The sequence below is a fragment of the Taeniopygia guttata genome, chromosome 1A (assembly GCF_048771995.1).
Source record: "Taeniopygia guttata chromosome 1A, bTaeGut7.mat, whole genome shotgun sequence".
NCBI lineage: Eukaryota > Metazoa > Chordata > Aves > Passeriformes > Estrildidae > Taeniopygia > Taeniopygia guttata.
The window spans coordinates 14,301,690-14,325,654 of NC_133025.1; the positions used below are offsets into that span (position 1 = coordinate 14,301,690).

Here is a 23,965-nt window from a genome sequence, read left to right on the forward strand (position 1 = left end):
CCCTACAAACTGGACAAATGCCCTACTTCTGGCAGGTTAGAGTACCATGCTAGAGAAGGCAATCTGATATTCCCCTTCTTATTCACCAGGCCAACAATCTGAAATTAAACACTTACTTAAGAAAATGTGCACAGTCAATTAATTCAGAAAGCTTTTCTGTCTTCTTGTCCCAGATTTCCACAAAATGGCTGTTTTTCTTTGCCAAGTAGATGGATTTGTCTATTGCTATTGAAATAATGTTTGCATCACTGTAAGCATTATGACAGAACCTAGACAAGAGAAGAACTCCAGTTAGATACATAGAAAAAACCTAGTAGAAAAACTAGACTACTACGAGTGGGATTAGTTTCTCTCTGACTCTTGCAGAATCATTCAGCCTGAAAATCAAACTAGGCTAAAATACAACTGAAAGACTTTGCTTTAATCTTCCTACGGTTCAAAATAAATTCTCACAGTAATAGAGTTAGGCTGATGACATCCTTGGAGGCACATTAATGCTCAAAGTCTATTAATAAATCTTTCTCATCAAACACTGTTTTCCCTGCTCAGGAAAAGCTCCCCTTAACTTCCGAGAGTATTTGTCCATGTGAGAATTACATCAAACACTCCCAAACCCCCAGTCAATAATTTCTAAATAGTGAGAAGTCAGCAATCAGATGTGATTGAATATATATAGGGCAAAGATATGCACACATACCAGACTGACAAACACAGAAGGACATATACTATGATAAATATGTATGTGTAATTCTAAGTAAACAGGGCCTGGACTAGGCCAACTGGAGAAGAAAAATGATCAGTCGCATAGATATTGACTGAATCAATCCTTTATGGAATAAAAATGTATTTCCTTGTTTAAAAATAGCAACAAATACTTTCAACATTATTCATTGATACTCCATCTGCATTATGGAAAGAAAAAAACAGAAACAAGCAAACTCAAAGAATGTATCAAAGTATGGCCAGAAATCTTTGATGAAAACAAATGAGCCAAATAACATCACTTATAAAAATCAAAAACTTACAGTTGACTTGTCTTTGTTTCAATGAGCTTTTGAACGGAGAAGTCACTGGTTAAGGCAATGATTTTTGTTCCACAGCCTCCCCAGATTACATTTTTTTCAGATAAGCATGAGGATTCGTTTAAGCACATCAGGGGTGTGCTAACATTTCCTATAGTCAGTATCTTCAAAGGTGTAGCACCCTTACACTGCAAGAAAACATATACTCTGTATTAGATACAAGCAGGATGCAGATACTCAGAATCCTGTTAAAACAAGGTCACAAATTCTGCTGAATTAAATTTACACACTCAGATTTTCTGATGGTTCAGAACATTTCCAGAATGTTACTGAGTGAAAAGCACCATATTCCCATTATAGATGTCCCATAGGAGACAGCCTGTGCGCAGAAACAGGCCAGAGCAGGGACTGACCCCCTGGCACAAGTCAAGGACTGGCTGGAAAGACACACCTATGTCTTTGAAGATGTCCTACACTGGACCAGATTCTAATTCTGAAATGCACTGCAACTCTATAACTGCTCTAAATGCATATGGTCAGGAACTAAACCTTCAGGTGCCAGATCAGAGAAACAGCTCCCAGCATTTCTTCATCTGTTCTGTGTGCAGAACTCTGATCTACAGAAAACTTAAACAATATTTTATTTTTGAACATAGCTGTTATACAAAAATTTATTAAATGAGAGGAAAAAGGAGCTATTACAGCAATAAATAAAGGAGGTCAAAACTGTTAGAATATTCTTAACAACAATCAATAATGTCAGTCTCTAGACAGTTTGCCAGGCCTTTCAAAGGAATTTTCCACCTCTTAACTCCTTTGTTTATAGCAGTTATTGTAAAGTGTGCAGTTTCCCTCAGACTGCAACAGAAAATTAATTTTAGTTTTAGAGAAGCAATTAAAAATAAGTGGCATGAAATAAAGCTACTCCTGGTAGCTGCTTTAGATATTACTGATACCACTCTGTAGAACAGACAGCAAAGAACAAGTCTACCTTTACTGCTCTGTCTTCAAAAACTGCCAGTCTGCCATCAGCTGTGCCTACCAAGAAGAAATTCTTCTGTTTGCTGAAAAAAAGTAAAATAATTAATTCTATAAGTGTGTTAATCAGGCAAGAAAAATAAAAATGAGAGTCTTTAGTATTTCAAGTATTCTCTTAAACACTAAAAGCAAACACAATCCCTGTGATAATGAATGTAATCCCCAGCTGCATTGGGTGCAAAATTAAGTGCAAACATAGGCAAAACAAGCAGCTGTCAGAACAAAAGTGCAGTATGTACAGATGTCATTTTCTGAACACTTCAGTATAGCAGTATTTTCAAAATGTAACCCAAAACATTGAAAATTCATTTATACCTTTGCTTTGAAAGAGAATTACAGTATAAACAAGTGATAGAATCTGACATTTTCTGCAGACGATGCCTTCTAGTTTCATCTTCTGTATTAAATGCCCACAGAGAACCAGACTGGGTTCCTGCTACAATCCAGTTTTCCTTCTCAGTAGGAAGAGTCACTAAGGCCAAACTTATAATTTTACTGTCTGCAATATCCTGAGTCAAAAAAAGAAGAAGAAAAACAACTTGGTCATTATTTCAGTAACAGTAAATACTAGTAAATTACTGATGATAAAAATATAGCACAATAGACTTGTGCTATAGAAAACAGGACTCTGGACAGACCCTTGCCCTAACTTCCCCTTTAAGAAATCTAATTCTCTATTAGCAGAATAGGGGCCACTATCTTCACAGTGCTTGGAAGGACCTCTCAAACAGTACATAGGAAAATCTCTCAGCTGAATGCTGACAAAAAAAAGATACTCTTTTTATCCAATCAAGATCTTGAAGCCATCAGAGAATTGAAAAAATAGAACTCCTGTAATACTAATTGCTAACAATGAAAACACTGGCCTAATATTTCTTCTTCTCATTTTATTTTTAGAAAAACAACCCATATAATTTATACCAAAGCTACCAATTCAGATGTATCATGGTCAACAGATGGCAGATGGAAATAGAACTGAAACGACTTTGATGATTAATCATGCTCAGTTCTGGCACACATGTTCAGCACAGTACATCAGTCCTGGTAAAACCTTTCCCCTTTGCTGATGGGATAGGACTGAGATGTATCAAAATCAAATGAAAAGAGGTAGAGGGCATCACCAAAGTGGCACAAGGAGATGGCATTTGTGGGAAGTGAGAAGTTGCTAAGAGACAATCTGGATTGTTAAAAGGAAGTAGAGATATGAAGGTCGGCCTAACTATTAACTCCTTTCTGTAGTCTCCATGCTAGAAATCGTTTCCATCTCAGTAGAAGAAAGTAATCCAGTATAGATAGACAGTATTATGAGAAAGTTCAGGCTGGATAGCAGGAAGAGAGTAAAAAGCAACTGCTTTTCTACTTCATTTATGGATACAGTGATGACTCACTTATGAGCAATCTTTGTTCTCTCAAAGCTTAGCTTTCCAGAAGTAATATCCTGCTGTAAAAATGCAATTATTTTTTCTGAAATACATCTGTCTGCCAGAAAAAATAGAATAAATGTCAACTTTCCCACATACCTCACAAGTATGTCCATCTGTGTTTAGGTTAACAAATGAAAGTTGTGCCTTTTCTGTATTCCCATTGCCTATCCAGACTCCTGCCTTCTTGCAGCTTTGATTGGCAGCCACCATGCATTCTGCTGTAGATGTGCTGGGTATGGAGACATACCTCATCAAACAGATAAGCTCTGCAGAATTCAGGATCTCATAAACCTATAAAGAAAGCCACAGCATGCCCATGCTGACAACAATGGCTTGTACAGCAATAAATAACAAGCAACAGATAACAGCATTTTTTAGATATGGACACAGTGTCTCAGCAGCCTGGTCTTTGTACTGCCACAGAAGAGTCTGTACCTGCACTGATACTATTTAACAAAGTCTTTTTGCATAGCTCTAATGAAGACCAGGAAGTAATCTGAATTGTGTTTCACTACAGTTGCTACACAGCAATACAGGGGAAAACAGCAAGCTAGAACACGTGGTTGGTAGATTTCAATGGAACAGTTTTTTTCTGGAAGGCAAGAGCAGCTAATATTTCATGGCAGTTTCAGCTCCAGAAAAAACAACAGAAGGAAACCTGTGCTTCTCATTAACTTAATGCCCGATTCCTTTTCAGAAACCACAACTTTGTATTGCCATCTATCATAAAAAAGCAAATAAACTAAGTAATAATACCTGGCAAGATGTTGGTCGTTCCTGAGGATTTTCCTTCAAACACTTTTTAATTAAATTTTCAACTTCAGGCCAGGGGGAACACCCATATTCTTTGACAGGATCTAGAATGTAAAATTACAGAACTTATTAACCAGCATTTACCATAACTCTAACTAACCTTCTTATTTTTAGAATTCATCTAACTTCTTACTGAGCTGCTCTAAGAAATATCACTTTCTTAGGTAAAATGTCAGCATAAACAGCTTGGAATTGCTCATCTGCCATCATATGCTAGAGCATGAAATGCTACAACTAGAGTCCTTTTAATTAATAGCAGTTAAAGGAAATGGATTTTGCTTTATCTTTTTCTTTGATGTCCCTGTGCCTGGGACTGAATCGCAGATATACGTGGGTTGTGTTTCCATTAATGCTGACCATTCAAGGCTCTGTCACTTCAGTCAACAGTCTTTCAAATTCCTGCAAACACTGTTTTCCACATTTATTCTTCTGAGTATACCAAATACAGATGAACTTCCAAAAAAGATACAGGAAATAGATAAAAAACTCCATATAGCATTTACAAGATATGGAAATTTAAATTCTCTCTTAGTGCTTGGAATATATATCTTATGACTATAGCTGCTGAACTCTCTGAGAACAAATCATTCATGATGGTGCCTGTATTGCTTTTCCTTTTAGTTCATCATAATCCACAGCAAATATTCCAGTCCTACCTCAGACAGAGGTAACATTAGTGATGAATACCTGCAAATGAACATATTCAGTGCAGCAAAAGACAGGCACTGTTTGCTTGTGAGACCAGCCAGCCCCTCCTTTGGTGGAAATACAAAAATGATGAGCATAGGTGGAAGGAACTGTACTATCTCCAGAAACAAATACTTCAAGTATTCCACAGGGCTTATAATACAGTCAATACAGCTGCATTTAAGAGATACTTAGTCATCAGTTCCTGGGATATCCTCTTCAGGAAGGGGGTGGAAACTGTCTGAGTTTAGAATTGGACTGTTCTCCTTAAGGAGAACACTCTGTCTCTCATAATGGAGAAGCTATGCCAGAGTGAGTGCCAGTTCTTTCCTAAATGGAGCAAAATATTCCTTAAAGAATGTTTCGTGAGTATACCCACTATTGCTGGGCAATAAATAAGAACACCAGACAGTCAGCTTGTAGTGCTATAAAAATTCAACAGCTCTCAACACTGGCAGAAGTTGCCCAAGTTATGTTGTCCTGAGTTGTACTGTCCAAATGATACATCATGTCCAGCCTGATAGCCTGTTTAATCTTCCTTCCAGCAGCCAATAGTTATGTATTGTAAGCAGAAGGAATATGAAGAATGTTATATTTTTCTAAGTCTCCTTCTATGATCACTGTTAGTTACAACATAACTCATAAGATACACTATTTGTGGAGGAAGCAGGACAAAAGCTAAAACTTTTAGAAACAAGGCATACCTGGTAATTTTCCTTGTATTGCTAATTCATCAAATTCATTTGGAAACTTCAAGCCTTCCATTATTCTACCTCCTCCTGTTAAAATGTCATAAAGCAGCAGGCCAAATGAATAAACATCAGCTTGCTGATTGTAAATAACATTTCCTTTGGCAACCTCTGGTGCTCGAAATCCTGCAAATAAATAATTCATTAATAAGTATGCTTCATATCAAGATGAAGCCATCTTTGTACTTCAAAAAGTAAACAATTATTGATAAAAATTACACAGGAAGTGCAAGGAAAAACATCTAACTATTTCTGGGCTGGCAATAGCTTGTACTTGGCAGATGTCCAAAAATATCAGCAGTAAGTATAAAGGAAGGAGATAGTACCTCAATTACAAAGCTCCTGCCCCTTTTAATATAAAATAATTACTTTATCAATGAATGCTGAATATCAAGGGGAAGTCTGCAGTCTTTATTGATGGTCTAACCTTTAACACTTGAAGTGATGCTCCCAAGCACAATTTAAAAGACCTAAGGGAACTTTTCAAAGTGGTTGAATTGTTCAGGGCTTTAGAATGGATGCTAATAGGTTCTCTCTGAAGTTGGGTAACAGAGGAGATACTTATTGCCTTTAAAAAAATTTAAGACTTATGTCTTAATTAACATACTGGAAATTAAAGTAAAATATTTTAGCAGTATAATTTCAGTATCACAATAACCATATTAAAACCAGACAATGAAAAAACGTTATGAATGCATGTAATTTAATTTCTTATTTTTAAACCTTTAATATGCTCCTTGATTCTCCTAAAAGGTGTTAAAACATGAACAGGAGGAATGGCCAAGAGGTATAAATCTGGCATCACAACTTGTAAGATGACTAGGACTCCCTTTTGTGACTTTTGACTAGAATATAGATTTGAGTTACTTCTTAAAGACTACATAAAAATATATTAGCTATTTTTGGACATAATGGACTTTAAATCAAATCATATTTCCATACCTGGTGTGCCTTCTGAGGTTTTTATTCCCATTCGGCAACAATACTGGGCAATGCCATAGTCAGCTATTTTTGCAATAACAGCTGAATTGGGATATAAGGTAAAGAGCAACACGTTGTGAGGCTTTAAATCGCGGTAGATGATCATTGCTGAATGCAGGTACCTAGTAATCAAAAATATTTACTGAAAGCATTCACAAGTTAGGGATGCATCTGTATACACACGCTGAGTGCATTCATCTCGTAACAGTAAACTGTTTTCAAACATGAAATATTGTGTTAAAAATGTCAACCATCACCAACATGACGCAGCTTTTCTGGATAATGACTTTAGAATTGTTCTGAAATACTATTTACTGTTTATTACTTTACACTGCAGTATTTTAGCACCAAGTTTTATCTGAAGAGCCACTGATAGTTTGAAAAATGAATCTTAGAACCTTAAGCTTAACTCTCTTGGCAGGTTTTGTCATTTTAAAGTCACACTGCAATGAGGTGAGGTGATAAATGGACTTTCTGAACTTGAAATATACACTAAATTAATTTCTATGACATTTCAGTAAGAAATCAGTAATACAGCCACATGGAAATTACACCCAGCGTCTTGCAATTTCTCTACTGATATGAGCATCATTCATTAACAGGAAAAAAACCAGGTAACTAAATACATATCAGCCAATCAACCATAAAAACACAAGCATTTGTCTGACCCAGGAAATATTCTGCTTGAAATGTGAGAGAACAGAAGCTTTTCATTTGCAGAATATCATCTTTGAAGCTATATCCTGTTTTTAAAACCATGCAGAAGTCACATTTACCTTAAGCCATCTGCTACATGGAGAGCTATCCTGTGCTGAAGTGTTCTAGTTAAACTTGCATTGTCCTGTTGAAGCAAACGATCAAGAGATCCTTTGAGGGCCAATTCCATCACCAGCATCCGGGGACGGACTGCAGCAGCCAGCAAAGACACCAGACTGGGGTGGTGGAGGTGACAAAGCACTGCAAGCTCCTGTAAAATGTAAAATCAGATGAAATAGTGCAAAAAGCATAATCTCTACATCTGAAGTAAACTGAGAATATTTTAGAGTGAGGACTTGCAATTTACTTAAACTTTTAAAACTCTTCACTAGGGTTGTATTCCAAGAGCAGCTCTACAGAAAAAAGGCAGTACTTCTTACTTGTCTTAGGAGCCTGAGGGAAGTATGTTTATTGAAAATCTTCACAGCAACCTCTTCACCACAATAGGATGCACGGTACACAGATCCAAACCCACCATCACCTTTTGAACAATAACATTGAAGAATATTACTAAAAAAGGGATAACAGCCATTTCTCAAAAATAAGAGCTGAAAGGGTTCAGTTTTAAAATATGTGGATCATCTGCTGTGTTAAGATTCATGATCAATAAACTAAACACATAAAAACCAGTGTCCTAATGCACAAATAAGTGGAAAATTCAAAACTCAATAACCTGAAATTCAGAATACCTTAAATAATATATTTCTTCAGAAGATAAATCTCTAAAATGCTTTTTATATGTTACAGAATTGACTTCAATAGATTTGCTTACATAATCTCTATAAAAAAAAAACAACCCTACAAAATAATGCTTACCCAAGAGAAATTCAGGAGCTTCATCAAATTCCAGATCATCATTGTTCAACATAATATTTCTAGGCAAATCAGCCAGTATCAGATCAGGAGCAATCTGAGCAATTGGAATGGTCTGTCTTGGTTGATCTGGATTTACTAAAAGGTCACCTAAGAAAACCAAAAGAGAAAATGAAAAAAAAAAAAAAAAAAAAAAAAAGGGTATAATTGTAAAAGCACTGAAAGGCATGAGGATCTCTGAGACTGCATTAAATCAATGTACCTAAAATTAGATTAATATACGTACTTATATACACATACACACACATATATATATGCATGCACACAGACATATATACTAATTAAGTTTGCCACTCAAATTCTTGGCTCTTACATGTTTAATTATTTTCAAGGCTCTATATATGTACCTATCAAATGTGAAAAAAAGTGCTGCAATGTAACACTAACCAAGAGATCGTTTTTCTGTCTGCAAAAAGAAAGAATGCTGTTAGTATGTAGAATGCCATACTGAATATTGTCTTTTAAATCACTGTGCTATGTGATCCAACCAAGAGATCAAATATTAGTTTTCCTATCTGCTGGATTCAGTTCCAAGATTGAACCTGCATTATCAGTATTATGACAAAATAATTCTTTCCATTATTGCTATTTTTATATAACCACACAGAGTAGATGCAATCTGCCTCATAGTCTATTCTTATAAATACTAGACAGCTCTGATATAAAAAAAAAAACAAATTGCTTTTGACTTACACTGTAATTTTTTCATATGAAAATGAAGCATTTTTAAATAACATGATATAGCCAAATGTTAGAAAGGGGATGTTGCACAGTATTTGTATACCTCTATATATCTCAAATGGCATAAATATATACCTTCTTCAGCCTTCCTAAGCAAGTCATCAAGTAGTATTTTTTGGTGTTCTTCACCATCTTGAAAGCTGTACAGAGCCCATTTCTTCAACAGTGTTTCCCCTTCACCACAAACATCTATTTCCAACAAACCTGGAAACCATTCTTCCATAAGAGAATCTATGTGATCCACAACTTGCCCCAAAAGAATGCACCCTTTAAGAAACAAAAAGAGGGAAATTACAGACCCAATTTGCCATATTTTTAATTGCCAAGATAAACTCTATATTCCAAAGGCAAAAGCACAACAAACCAAAATGCCAAGCTGCAATCAAACTGGAGCAAAATTCAGGCTCAGGAATAATTAACCTTTTCTGCAAGAAGGTGCTGTAATTTTCAAAAAACTGTCTGGGTTGTTGTCAAATACTGCTGATTCCACTAGACAATAAGCTTCAGGAGACCAGTTCAAATAGATGCCTTGTCTCCAGTACATTCTGTTAGGACGAAGAGCTCGCTCTAGAAAACACAAAATTAGATTAAAAGTCTGATCTCCAATATGAATGTCAATTTTAAGGTATTCAGAATAATTCATGGTACTTTGAATATGTAATTATGATTGTAGGGTTATACTTAGCCAAATAACAAACAAAATAAAGGCTACAACCTTGCAGGCAGCACAGCCCCACAAAAACTAAATATATGCCAACTTGTGTTCAGTTCTAGAAGGCATACCCACAAACTGTAAGTATCTAATCAGATGGTAAGTCATGCAGCATATAGGCATTACAGAAATGTTCAGTTACATTCAGGTTCAAGCACAGAGGATCTCAGGCAAAATATGAAAAAAAGCTGTGATTTAAGTTTTTCCTGTCACACACTCTTGAAATAGCAGGATGCAACTGGAATTTGACGCTCAGAAGAAGCTCAAATGCCAGGACATCAGGCATTTATAAGGGATACTTGTAGAGTACTACCATGTGAAAGCATGGAATTCTTGGGAAAAAAGTAAAGACACATCCCCTTTCTTATAAAAGCAATGCTTTGAGACTTAAATAACGGGAGAATTAATGAACCTAAAGAAAAGCAGTTTGCTTTTCTGTGTGGAAGACATATCCCTTCCTGTATTCTTTGTGGAAGCAAAGAGCAGTAAGCATAAAGATTTCCCCTATCTCTAGCATGTGAAGGAGAGAAATGGACTACTTAGAACCTTCACTTTCTTTTGCATACAACTGCAAAATCAGGCACTATCTGTTCCTGAATACTTCTAAATTACAAAAATGACCACTGTCTTTTTCTTACATTTATGAAGTGTTTAGAATTTAGCAAAACAGTGTTGGAGACTAAAGCTTTAATGTGCAGGTGTTGGCATTCGAGGCAAATTTGCACACTATTCCTTTTGAAGAGAAATATTTGTTACCTCTTCCTGATAGCATGTAAGGTGATATCTCGAGCAACCTGTTGATGAGCCTGGACCAAAATCCCATAGGGAAGTATGGCATCTCATAAAGCCTGATGATAATTTCTGAATTTTCACAGTGGGGAAGTTCTATAACAGGCCTGTGATCAGACAAGCTGAAAGAAGAAAAATATTAACACGGTATTTGATGATGTAATATATCTGAGTTTATGACATATATTATTTGTAATGCAAAATGCATTATTTATTAATGAATGCATGATTCAGATGGTCAGGGAGCTAACATATAGTGTGTGTGTTTATTATGCTTGCTTGTGTCAAAGTGAAGTTCTGACTCTAATTTAAACCCAACAACACCTCACTAATGGATCATTGGATATTTAATGCAAATATGAGAAAAATCTGAGACATACATAAGGCAGGTAAGACATTCAGATAAAATTTTCCTATCCCAGGGCTTTGAAGGACATAAAAATCCTAATCAGTGCAGCCATGCAACACTCTCTCCACTTGGCAAGGTAAACATTACTAAACACATTAGGGAAATCTGTAACTGAGGCAGAGAAACTGAGTTATCTGCTTCAGATAAAACAAAAATACCACATTCAGAGTCATAACACTTTTTTTGTCACCACATTAAGTATCTACACGTTTTGAAGGAGATAGTGCCTCTGAGTAACTTGTCATTGGTTCTCACTTCACGCAAATAGGTTATGGAAATGTTTTGCTATATTTTATATTGCAATAAATATCTGTAATGTTGGCACACTACTGTGAAGCTAAATTATAACCTCCTTGCTGTAGTCTTGAAGCATGGTAACTGTAAAAGAAGTACTATCCTCATAAAGTATTCTATCATTTAAAGTTTCCATTTACCCACCATGTTGATACAAATAAGCTTTATCTGCTACAAGATCAGCTTTTCTCTTTTGAAAGCATTTAGTAAAATGTAATAATACAAAGAGGATGTTATGCTTTAATGTACCAAATTGTTCTGATGATCAGTGAAACTAGTTAGCCTGATAGGAGGTTTCAATTTTGATTTATCTCTATTTTGAAAATATTTTGGCTGTCATTTGAGGGTTTAGCTCATTACTTACCTGCTTGGGATTAGTAGTTGGTCCTCTCCTAATGGCAAAGCAATCTGAAACTTCTCCAGAAGCTTAAAGTATTGTGACATATAGATTTTAGGGAACTTGCTCTTCTTCAAAAGGAATTTTTCCACATCTGAACGCTTTACAATTCCCTTAGGGTATTTAGAAGAGCCTTCTACTTTCACCATCAGAATCTTTTAAAAAAAGCAAAACAATTTTAGGTGTTTCTGAATATATACAATAAATTTTTAGAGTGTTTCTAGATCAGCATTTCAATGATGGTCTCACTTGAGCAGTCAGTCTGCTCCTTTCCCATTCCAACTTCATATCCACTCACTTATCTCTGCCATCTCTACCTAGCATACAATTAAAATTCTTTCCCCCTTTTTACAGCCTTTAGCCCAAAGTTGCAGCTTTCATCCCAACCTGTGGCAACATATTGCAGGATTACCTTGCATCCATGGGGCTTTTCTATTCTACATGTATTCTTGTGTCTGTTGCAGTTTAAATTATATTGGACATTACAATGTAAAAACAGACAAGCAACGACACAGTTGTCCAGAAAGCAACAGAAACAGAAAGAACCAGGTAAAAAAATGTGGTCCTTGAGAAAATTCTAGCTCATAAACCAATAAAGAAATGGTGAAAAAGGAACACTGATGAGTTACAGTGGCTTTAGACAGGGGAAAATGTACTGTAAATGTATAGACAAAAAGTGTTCAGTCTGACCTGTGCCATGATTTTACACAGCCACTTCGGATCTACGAAATACAGATCTCTTAGCTGTAGTGCTGGATCTTGGAAATGAAGGAGAACACCTGCACAAAGAATACTGGAATAAGCAATGCATTACTCAAGATCAATATTAAGCAAAATAAGCACTCCCTTCTGGGCTGTTTTTATTATATGACTTGACATAAACAATTTGAATAATAAATACAGCTATATCGACGTCAATATGTCAGAACAGTATAATGCAAGCACAGCATGCTTAGCTTTACCTTTATTTTCAGACTTTTTGTTAGATTTTTAATCTGAGTTGCTTTTTTGCTAAGATCTGTGTGGTTTATTATTTAATCTTAGGAAGTCAGTACTGCACTGAGATAAGCTGTTACATGTGTTCCTCTAACCACTATTCTATTTGAGTAATTGGAGCAATTGCATCTTTTTTCAGCCATCTAACCAGCCTAACCAGCAGTAGAATGTTTTCAAGGAGGAGTAAGAGAGAGCAACAGATATAAACTGTTACAGTCCTGATCCTTCACATTGTGGAATTCTCTTCCTAATAATTTGGTTTAACAAACTAATGTTACCCAAGCTTAGACACCTCAGCTTACCATTTTGTGGCAACCTTGTGAAAGACTTTTAAAAACGTGTACAGATCTGTCAGCTGCAGATTTACAATGAAGTGCTAACAAACACACATTGAAGAGAATATTTTACCTGATTCATTCAGAAAGTGAATTGCATGAGGGAGTTCATTTTCATCCAGTTGTAACTGGCCTTCTTGTACCAGTTCCAGCAAGCGTTTCTGATCAATTACAGGAAATTCCACTGGGACATTTTTACGTTCCAGCAAAATTCTCTTTTCCAGCCCCAGGTAGCTGTCAGGAATTAGCTGACCAACCACTGGCTGATCTCTGATCTGTAAAATTAGGAATAATCTTAAATGCATTAATTTATTCATGTGAAATGCAGAAAATAAAACTAAGATATAAAGTGTCTGTGCACTCAATAGTAGCAGAAAGGAACAAAACCACTCATTTATTGACTAACATGGCTTCTGAAAGGTAGATGTAAGTAATTATTCTTTCAGAATTATAATGTCTTTTTATAAATAACTACTCAGAGAAGAAAATATTTCCATATTACTTGTACATACAAAATAATAAATGAGGTCTCTCAGAAGATGCTGTTTCAAAGAGAAGCTTTGGTTCAAAGTAAAAGGAAAATATCACTATATAAGCAGATTATATCATACATCTTCAGTTAACACAATGCAATAGACAAATTAATTTAAAAAATCCTATATTTCTTGTAATATATAATATCTCTATGTAATATATAATATCTCTGGGGGGAAGAGGGTAGTAGCTCAATTAAAAGTCTCCACTGCTGGCAGTCAGTGGACAAGAATATAGAACGAAATAAATTTAGCCACATGAGCGACACAAACAGGTGCTTTGTGCCTGTTTCCTGAGCCTCCATTCCTTCCTGCAGACTCCCTTTGATATTTGGTAATCACTAGTACCCAGTCAGGTTTTCCCTTCTCCATGAATGCTGACCTACTAACTTTTTTGAGGAAATGGGAAACAACTTTCCCAATATTTACAAACTGGCTTCTTAACTGTAATCTTTCTCTCACCAATGTACTGTGATGTTTTTAATGTGTTGAAAATATAATTGGTACCTCGTGCAGATGAAACTAGTACCTTGTGTAATTTCAAAGACTTTGGAGTACTTGATGAAAATGCTGAATACTTCAATAAAGTTGTCTAATCTCTAAACAGACACCTTGGAACATTCCTTTCACAAACTACCTATATCATTTATGGTAGCTACCTAATTTCCTTAAGGTCACCTTACATCTGTGTAGAAGTTTAAACATCAAGTTTAAGTCATAGTCTCAAGAGATGCAGACACTAAAGGAACAACATTTTTCAAAAAGCAGATCTTCTCCTGGGGTGTTGAGTAAGTATGGTGAGACATAGAGCCACATAAAAACACCAGCTCAATTCATTCCTACTGGATGTATGAGAAGAGGAATTAACCCATTTCACTTGAAGAGGGCACCTCCTTGCCATTTAGGACTGGTTAGCTGTTCCTTGTACTGTGGAATGAAGTTTGGGAGATTTTGGATATGGCTAAGCTGCTAATTCCTGAGAGAAACAAGAGAGGTGTGTACACCTTAACTCATTAGTAGCACCACTGGTGTGAGGCCAGTCATAAACACATAATTTGCCCTATAAAATCTTCCAAGCAGTCATTCAAAAGAAATTTGGGTTCTGGTAAGGTTTATGAAGCTCTTACTGATTTAAGCAGCACAGAACATCACCTTTTCTCTTTAATGTGTTATGACATGTATGAAGAATGTGTTGTTGCATAAATTAAAAGAAAAAGAAGTATGTTCTTTTTGTTACAGATAAGATCCTGCCTTTCTATGAGCTCTGTGCCTGGGCTGGTCTCTTCATTCACACTTAGGGCTTCATGTTGTGGCTGAGGATAGAGCAGGGAATGAGTTGGAATGACTTTGGACACAACAGAATTACAAGTGCAGATATGCCAATCTGGGAGGATCACAGTCTACAGGATATTCCTTTCCTGCTTTAATTCACTTTCCTCTTTATAGAAATAGTTTCATGCTATGTAAACTGAAATCAGTAATTGGGAAAACAGTTGGTTTTCACAAACCACAACATGATATTTCCTGTCCCCTGAAATCTTGCAATACTTACTGTAATTATATGATGCCGCCCAAGAAACCAAGGTTTCAATTAAATTTCTTTGTAAGACAAAGATGGCTCATTTTTAATTAAATACTTGATATATGGCCCTAGTGCTTGAAAACAGAACTTAGCTGGCATTTTCACTAAGTTGAATTTTTGGGAAGAAAATCAAATTAAAACAAACCTGGCAATCTTCCTTCATCATTTTGCTGTGTGTAACATTTTATAGAAGGCAAGATGACTTTGCTATCACACAGGAATTTATTTAATTATGCATTAATGTTCAAAAAGGTATTCACTTAAGAAAAACAAGGATATTTTCAACATTAAAACAATATATAGCTTACCTTGAAGTGAAGACTCTCCTTTATGATGATTTTCCGAAGCCTGATAATGGAATCAGATTCTTCTGTAGCGTTGACAAAGTGGTAATCCTGGATTGCTGGGAAACCTCGCTTGTTCAACAGCTCTCTTGTAATTTTACTCATGCAGGCCTTACGTTGCATTTCATCAGAAATATCCAAATGAGTGCCAACAAGAATGACAGGGGATGTTGATGCTCGAGCCTGTTAGTGAGATCCATACTATTGATTAACTCAATAGCAAATGTTGATTTTAGTGTTTTATATTCACATAAAATGTGAGCAATTAAGTCAAACATTGAGAGAGCCGTCTACTTCAAAAGAGAAATATTAAAAAACCCAGCTTTTTCTAAAAGGAAGGAGTGAAATACATCTGTATTTCATTCTTTGCAGATTAACACTATTGGCAGTAAAATAGAGGGACATTATTTGTTAAGAACATCCAACAAAATGGAAAAGCCAAAAGAAATGGTACTTTGCTAGCTGTCATTGGAACAGGGCAGCAGTGAAACATCAGCAGGTACTGCACAGCAAAGGAGAACACATCAGAAGTGATTTTCATCAACACTAAACTGATTGCAGTGCTGTGTCCTGTATCACTGCCCAAGGTGAAAAAGTGGAAAAGACAAGAACAGTAAACAAACTCTTTATGTGAGTGTATTGCCCAGTCATGGCTAAGAAGCATACAAAAAGAAAAGACAAGTAACGCTCACTCATCATGTAATGGCCCCATAAATGGAGATAAATACTTAGAAAAAATGACAAACACACAGGCAGATTCTCTAATTCCTATTAATAATAGGATACTAAGCACACACTTAATAGCATGATTTCAAGCCTATATCTAGTCAGTTTTAAATTAGTCTAATTCTAATTACCCCCAAATTTATACTGGTATAAAAGAAAAATACAAATTTAGCTCATTATTTCTTTAATACTATTCCTTTCTTATTTTTATCAGTAAATTCAAAACATTGCCAGAATATACAAACTATTATTTTGCACATCATTTTGTATAATTTTAAGACCAAAATATTGCTGATCATGTCTTTTTGTGTGTAAAATTACTGTCATATCCAATACATGATGTATTTCAGCTCTTGCTTAATATTACTGTTCTTACTTTTTGAAGAATGTTTTTCTTCTTCCCCTATATAAATATTTATGGTTAATTTTCTGTTCATCTACAGCTCCCTGGAAAGGAGAATTCCATTCTGTATGTCTTACCTTGATGTTAAAAAGCCATGGCTTCATAGCATCCACCTCTGCTTGTCCTTTGCTGAGATCATAAACAGCAAGATATAAAGCCCTCTGGGTCATGAAATGAGGATGGGTACTGTAGAACTCTTCTTGTCCTAATGATCAAAAGTTTCCATTATTTAGTACTTCTTTGACTGAACATCTTCAGATCACAAAAAGGCAGAGGAACACATGTCCCCAAACCACAAGTTCAAAAGTGAAATTAGTGTTTGCAGAAATTTATATAAATTGTCAGAAAACCATAAAAACTACAAATTTTAAGAAGGCACTCTGTGGTAGCTAATTGACTGAAGTTAGTGTTAAAACACATACACCGGTTTTTATATCAAGTGTTAAGATTTAACTGGATAAACACAGTTGCTGCATAGACAACTTAAAAGGTTGTGGTTCTCTGAATATTTCAATACTGAATTTCTCCCTCACTCTGTCCTTTTACCTTCTTCCTTTCCTTTCTCCTATACTTTCAGCAACTTCAAAATAAATTCACATAATTAAGCACTTAAAATTACAACTAAAGCTGGACACCCAACTTGAATGGCACTGGTCTGTGCTTATGCATTGTGATGGACTGTATTTAAATGATGACAGAACTGTTCAAAAATTAATCTTCTATAGCCTCAAATAGCCCTGGATTTTAGAAGTGCTTCTGTACTCCCCCAAACTTAGAAAGTTTTCCAGAAACACAAAGTTCCAAGACTTGTCCTAAGTGCTTTGCTGTCTGTGACCTTATAAACCTGTGATACTACAGAGCCCAGAGAGACCCAGACTACAAAATGGAGAAAGAGAGTTGAATGCAAGATTCTTCTGGTGATTACATGCAGTTTCTTCCTATTCTGAAATGATTATTCTAAGTATTATAGTTGAAATGAGTAGTCAAACCACATTTGGTGATAAGAAATTCTTGAGGCCTTATATTAAATTTGAGGGATTAGCTGCTAATTTACAGAATTCACTGATTTGTAAGTGGTCATTGGACTTTTGGTGTATGTTTGTGATTCTACTGTCCCCAGTTTGAATTACCACAGGTTGACTCTAAGAACAAGTAATGCATTAAAATGTTAGAAAAGATAATAGTAAAGGAAAATAAACTCAGGAAATACCTCCAAAGTCCCACACATTTAATATAAGTTCCTTCTTAATTTTGCCTTTCCCTTGAATGATCCAGTCTTTTACATCAATGCCTACTGTGGCTTTTGGAGAGCCCAGTTCTGTTCGTTTGCTTCTCATGAGTTGTTGCAGCAGGGTAGTTTTCCCACTGCCAGTGTTTCCAACAATCATCAGCTTCATTCTGTTATAAGGCACAGCCTTCTTCAGTCGCTGTTGAAGAAATCTGGTAGAAGGAAGTTTGCAAAACTCACAGAAGTGTATAACAGAGAAAAAGACCAACAGAACTCAAGAACAAAGAAAAATCGAGAATCATACAATTTTTTTTCAAATTTTCAGTATCTGTTTGATATTGCTGTTCTATCCTAATTTCTGGTTTGAAAGCTAAAGTTTAATTCAGAATGTGTCTTTTTTTGCTTTGCAATTATCCCAAAATTGAGCTCTGTGCAGTGCAATAGGGAACAAAATAAACATATTACAAATAATTAGCAAGCACCATTTATTGCACAGTTTACACAAGCATCAAATTCAAGAGGTAATACTAGTATGGTCTAAACCACTCTATTTTATCTGTGTGTATTGATAGCATAACCTCCCATACAGCAGTATGCTGGAGTTCATATGACAAACCAGCATGTCTTTTCAAAACAACATGTTATTTTCTCAATGGTTCTCTTTAGTAATGTAAATCCCAAGAAAGCAAACCAGGAATATTCAAGAACAATAGGGCAACAAACCTGATAATGTCTCTGGCTTTGCATCCCACATGCTTGAAGTCTAAATTAAGATGGAGTCCTTCCAAAGGAAGGTCCCAGACTTTGGACAGTCTTCCCATTTCATCAGGAAAAAATCTCAAATCAGGATTATGACTTACATCCAGAGAAGTCAAGTTCTCTAGGAAGCCAATCTGAGGAGGAATCTAAATAAAAGAACATTAATTGGGCAACTAAATGTTAAAAGAAAATGAGAACTATGAATACATTAATTATTTAACAGAACTGGGTATTATTTTTACTGCTGTAGTTACTTTTTTTAATAAACAGGCCTAATATCCCACAGTAAGAGAGAAAAGACCTTATAAGTAATTCAGTATACAAACTGATTACATGACACATTCCAAGCAGAAATGCTGAATATAATACAGTGGTTTTTCCTTCACAGAAGAAGGAAATATTTGCACTTACATACCATTTCACTAGTACAATGCAATGGTATGAAAGGTGACACGAAAATCAAATGAACATTGAAAAATTGCATTCAACTGAAAAGCAATTAAGTTTTCTTTAGGTAGAATCTTACACTTTACCTCCTTTAACTTGTTGTGGGAGAGGTGCAGCTTTTCTAGCCTAGACCATGCACATGCTTTTTCACTCAAGTCCAAGACATCTATTTGATTATGATTAAATAACAGCTCCCTTAAATTTAGTGATTTCCAGTGCATTGGTCCAGGCAGGCTTGTGATCTTGTTTTGGCTTAAATCTACTGATCGCAAACTAAAAATATGAAAATAAAAAAGAGAGAAGTTAGCAAATGAAAAAATAAAACCCAGATTAGCTGGAACCAAAGCAGTATTAGTTTTTAATAAATAAGTAGATTATCTGTCAGAAGAGATGATTTTGTAACTGAAATCCAAATCCAAATAGATCTACTTGTATGCAAATACATGTATGTGCAGAAATTACATAGTTCACCTAGACCTATTGGACAAATATGCTGTTTATGTTACTATGAAACATGAAGCACACCAAAATGCATGCAACACCTTCTTGGCTTGTCTGAGCTGGGAGATGTAGAACCTGAAAACTATTTTTCAACACATCCATTAAATCTGCTGCTGTGAATGTTAGCATGCTGAAATTGTGCAATACCATGTTAATTTCATTAATATAAATTCCCAAATCTGTGGATCTGCTCTCTCTATGGTGCCATCAGCACTCACATCTCCCCACACCTATTGGATCACCCCTTCCAAGCACTCCCTCCACAACCTCATCCTAGTGATCTGTTAAAAAAGCAAAAGTCCAATTTTCACATAAGTAATGCTTTGAAAGTATAGCAAAATATATGTCACATACATCTACTTCTGGAGGAAGTGCTTTTCTTTGAGAATAAGTATCTCATGTTATTTAGGAAGTGAAAAACTAATCTCAGTAGTCTTGTGCAAAAGTCTGCAGAACTCAAAAAAGAAAAATTGCTGATATATTTTTATTGTTGGTTCCCAGGAAATATGAGATTAATCCTAGTATTCTCAGCTTCAGGTGTCAAGGAATATATTTTCAACAACAGCAATTTGAATCTGAGGAACAGAATTTTTCAGAATCATGAAGAAAATGTGACTAATTAGTCTTCAGTTTAAAAGCTAACAAGTTCTGGATTTAACCAGTGAGGATTCCCTGAAAATCGCAGAAATTTCTGTGCAATAGCAATTTTGTCATCAGATTTTCTTTATCAAGAACTTGACATTAACAGCAATGAATAAAAAAGTAACTTACTGCGGTAGAAGAAGAATTGCTTCTGGAACATTAGTAAAACAATTCTGGGATAATTTTAAACTTGTTATGCTGGATGACAAGTCAGGTATCTTTTCTAGAGCAGAAAAAGGGGTTAATCCTATGATTTTAAGAATGGTTTAAATTATTTTAACACTGGAGTTTAGACAGACTAAAAAGTCAGTCTATTATTTTCCTACAAAGGTATCACCTACCAAAGGCAGAGTTCAAATCATATTTCTTAAAGCTTATTAAAAACTAAACTCACAAAATTAATTAATATATTGGTTTTAACAAATTATACATTGTTACCCTTCATCTCCTAGTGGCATTAAACACCAAAATAATCTTACTTACACTTTACTGTACTGCAAGTATACAAAAGATTCCCATGTGACCAAGGATTTGCTGGGTCTTATTCACCCATTCATTCTGATTCATTCTTATAAAAATGAGTCTAATGGTTCAGCTGTGTTTAATGCAATCCTAAGAGTTACCTTCTGAAATAATGCGACTGTAATTTCTGAATGGAAGATTTTATGTCTTGAAAGAATATATTCAACAGTAATTTATGAACTCTCACAGTATAATTGAAAATCTAATTTGTATAGTTTTTATTTTGCATAAAGTGATTTTGACACCTTTGCAAAAACTATGCTAAGCCACTGACCCATAAGCTGGATGGACTCAATTCAGTTCCTTAACACGGGGTTCTAGTGATCTGCCCTGTGCTACCTGAGCTGTCTGCACAAGGCTTAAAGATCAAACACAGGAGCTATGGAAGATCTGTTTTTTCTGGACCAGAAGCTGTAAGCCCAGGGGGATGATTCAGGGCATCTCAAATGGCACCTGCATGCAGGTGAACCAAACACTCTCTCTTGTTCTGAAGATAATGCTGGATATAGTGTGGTAGATACTTCATCACAGCATCATTTAGGTTGGAAAAGACCTCTAAGACTATTGTGCCCAACCATTAACCCTACACTGCCAAGTCTGCCACTAAAGGCCTAAAGGCCACATTCACGTGTCATTTAAATACCTCCAGAGATGCTGACTCAACCATTTCTCTGTGCAGCCTACTCCAGTGCTTCTTACAATGAAGAAATTTTCCCTAGTATCCAATCTAACCTCCCCAGGCACAACTTGAGGTCATTTTCTCTTGTTCTACTGCCTGTTCCTTGGGAGAAGAGGTTGACCCCACCCGGCTGCAGCCTCCTTTCAGGCAGCTGTAGAGACTGCTAAGGTTCCCCTGCAATGCTCCCCATCAGACTTGTGCTCTAGACCCTTCACCACCTCCTCTGCCCTTCTTTGGATTCCCTCCAGCACCTCAACATCTTTCTTGCAGTGAGAAGCCCAAAACTGAACACAGGATTTGAGGTGTGTGCATGGGTTGAGTGCATGGGACAATCCCTGCCCTGGTCCTGCTGGACACACTACTGCTGGTACAGGCCAGAATGCATCTATGTATTACAGTACACTATTAAACCTGTATTAGTACTAGATTTGCAAGCTAAATCTCAATGATTTTCTCTGCTTCGAACCTTCCTCAACAGTGTGTACAATCTCAAGTACACTCAGACATTTTTACAGCATCCACTCTAAATGTAGGAACAGGAGGAGTTAGGTGAGTCAGATCCAATGACTGGAAGCATACTCTATGCATCAAATCAAAAGCTGATGCTTAGGAAACTGTATAAACAAAGACTAGTACATGTGGTACTACTCTTGTCTGTTCTCCCAAGACTCCAAGTGTTGGTGGCAGAGGAATTTTATGACTTGGAATAGTTTCTAGAACATGAATACTGTTTTCACAGATACTTACCAAGAATATTCATCCTGGCATTGAACTGCTCCAGTTTTGTACAGCCCATGAAGACATCCTCAGAAAGGGATGAAATACTGTTCTTACTAATGTTTAAAATTTTCAGGTCTTTCAAGCATAGGGGTGAACATAAGCATGAAATTTTATTTCTATGATAACAAGAAGAAAAAAGACAATCCATGTTTTATTTAGGAACTATTAGGTAAAAGGTGAAAGTAGTGTTGATCTGACAAAGTCATCCTTACACCAGTAAAGCAAAAAGAAAACTTTATCTACACTAAGCCTGACCAGTCAGCAAAAACACTAGTACATGTGGCAACATGGAATAACCTAACTGATCATAAAATAAGTTTAATTTATTTGGAGACCAAGTGTCAGAATGCATTGCAAGGTTTAATTTTCTGATTACATACTGAAGCTCAATCCCACGCAGGGAGGATTCTTGCATTGGTGAGAGGTTCTGTGTACTAAAAATATGTGTTTGCAATATTACAGAATTACTAACAACCTACAAATTTTTTAAAAAAATAATTCCCGTATGGAATGCAAATCAGGATGAGTATATGATTTTACACAATGTATTCTGGGAAGAAAAACACTAGAAAGAGGAAGAGAAAGATCTCAAAAATACAGAAATAAAAGATCCATCCACTGCTATGCCAGGATAGTATCAATAACAAAGTTCACCATCTCATTTAGCATGAACTGTAGGAAATGAATGAGACAGTCTCTGCAGTCTACAAAGCTATCACCAATTTAAGAATTCCAAATGGGCATGAGTTACCTCACTAAGAAATAGGATAATAAGCGCTGGCAAACAATAAGCTACATGTTTTAACTGTTTCTGTCATATAAAACATACCCATACCAACACCTAAAATTACATTACTGCTAATTCCAGAAAAGCTTTTATGCATATGAAATACAATGAAAACTGTTTTGTGTATACAGAAAACCTAGTTGAGTATGTCAGACTACACAGGCCTGTGGATTAATAGTAATGGCAGCAGAAAGAAACTGAAATGCAACTTATTTAGCATGTTAATGAAACAGCAACGCTATTAGATTCTATCAAGGTCCAAAGTCATACTCGTATCTTGTACTTTGTAATCCAACCAACAAAACCTGTAGGAATTTACACATTTGGAAGACAATGTCAGTGTTTCACCAGAGACTAAACAAGCCTTAACATGCGATAAAGAGTCATCTCTCTGCATGACAAATCTATTATTTCCTACTATGTTTGTTATGCTATAGTCCATTTACTCATGTTACTCACCCTTCCAGCAAGAGCTGTTCCAGATTTTCAGCAACACTTGTAAGAAATTCAGGAGTGCACACCAGCTGATTGTATGAAAGGTTAAGTTGTTTCAGAGTTGGACATCTGAGGCACGGATCCAAAGCCAAGGAAGGTCCAATGTCATTTCGCGAGATGTCAAGATTTGCAATACAATTCATTTTCAGTAAGTAAGCCGGGAAAGAAGTAAATCGGTTACTGTGCAAATCCAGGTAAGTCAAGCATTTCAAGTTCTGAAATAAAAGGGTAATTCGTTTGTAAAAAGTTAAAAGAAAATATGAATTTATATGTTTGCAACTGAGTTATATTTTTATACAAATTATTAATTTGTTTATTTATCTCACACAGAAAAGAAGCAGAAAATAGCAATCATATCAATGTAACCCATAATGTTTCTATGAAAAAATAAAGTATAGGGCATTATTCAAAAACAATTAGCTCAATTTAATAAAATTTAAGCTATTAATTGCCTGCAGTTCTCTGTTCCACTGCCACTATTATGCTACTTAATACCACACATCTTAAGCAGTCCTCTGCAA

The 23,965-nt window shown here is 35.8% G+C and overlaps 1 protein-coding gene across 4 annotated transcripts in view; it reads right to left on the bottom strand.

Annotated features, from left to right (window-relative positions):
• LRRK2 (leucine rich repeat kinase 2) overlaps positions 1–23,965 on the bottom strand; it is a 63,874-nt gene that overhangs the window by 7,592 nt on the left and 32,317 nt on the right. For all 4 annotated transcript variants that reach the window (XM_030292054.4, XM_072919831.1, XM_072919832.1 and 1 more), the window contains 25 exons: positions 23,409–23,659; positions 22,130–22,278; positions 20,311–20,404; positions 19,125–19,311; positions 18,556–18,737; positions 17,815–18,044; positions 16,682–16,809; positions 15,440–15,658; positions 13,090–13,291; positions 12,376–12,464; positions 11,653–11,840; positions 10,553–10,707; positions 9,505–9,651; positions 9,160–9,351; positions 8,287–8,433; positions 7,851–7,951; positions 7,491–7,681; positions 6,676–6,836; positions 5,689–5,859; positions 4,241–4,341; positions 3,581–3,775; positions 2,376–2,569; positions 2,014–2,086; positions 1,026–1,210; positions 117–269 (listed from right to left, as the gene is read on the bottom strand). In XM_030292054.4, coding sequence (XP_030147914.4) covers positions 117–269; positions 1,026–1,210; positions 2,014–2,086; positions 2,376–2,569; positions 3,581–3,775; positions 4,241–4,341; positions 5,689–5,859; positions 6,676–6,836; positions 7,491–7,681; positions 7,851–7,951; positions 8,287–8,433; positions 9,160–9,351; positions 9,505–9,651; positions 10,553–10,707; positions 11,653–11,840; positions 12,376–12,464; positions 13,090–13,291; positions 15,440–15,658; positions 16,682–16,809; positions 17,815–18,044; positions 18,556–18,737; positions 19,125–19,311; positions 20,311–20,404; positions 22,130–22,278; positions 23,409–23,659 — 4,085 coding nt within the window. The remainder of the gene's footprint in view (positions 1–116; positions 270–1,025; positions 1,211–2,013; positions 2,087–2,375; positions 2,570–3,580; positions 3,776–4,240; positions 4,342–5,688; positions 5,860–6,675; positions 6,837–7,490; positions 7,682–7,850; positions 7,952–8,286; positions 8,434–9,159; positions 9,352–9,504; positions 9,652–10,552; positions 10,708–11,652; positions 11,841–12,375; positions 12,465–13,089; positions 13,292–15,439; positions 15,659–16,681; positions 16,810–17,814; positions 18,045–18,555; positions 18,738–19,124; positions 19,312–20,310; positions 20,405–22,129; positions 22,279–23,408; positions 23,660–23,965) is intronic.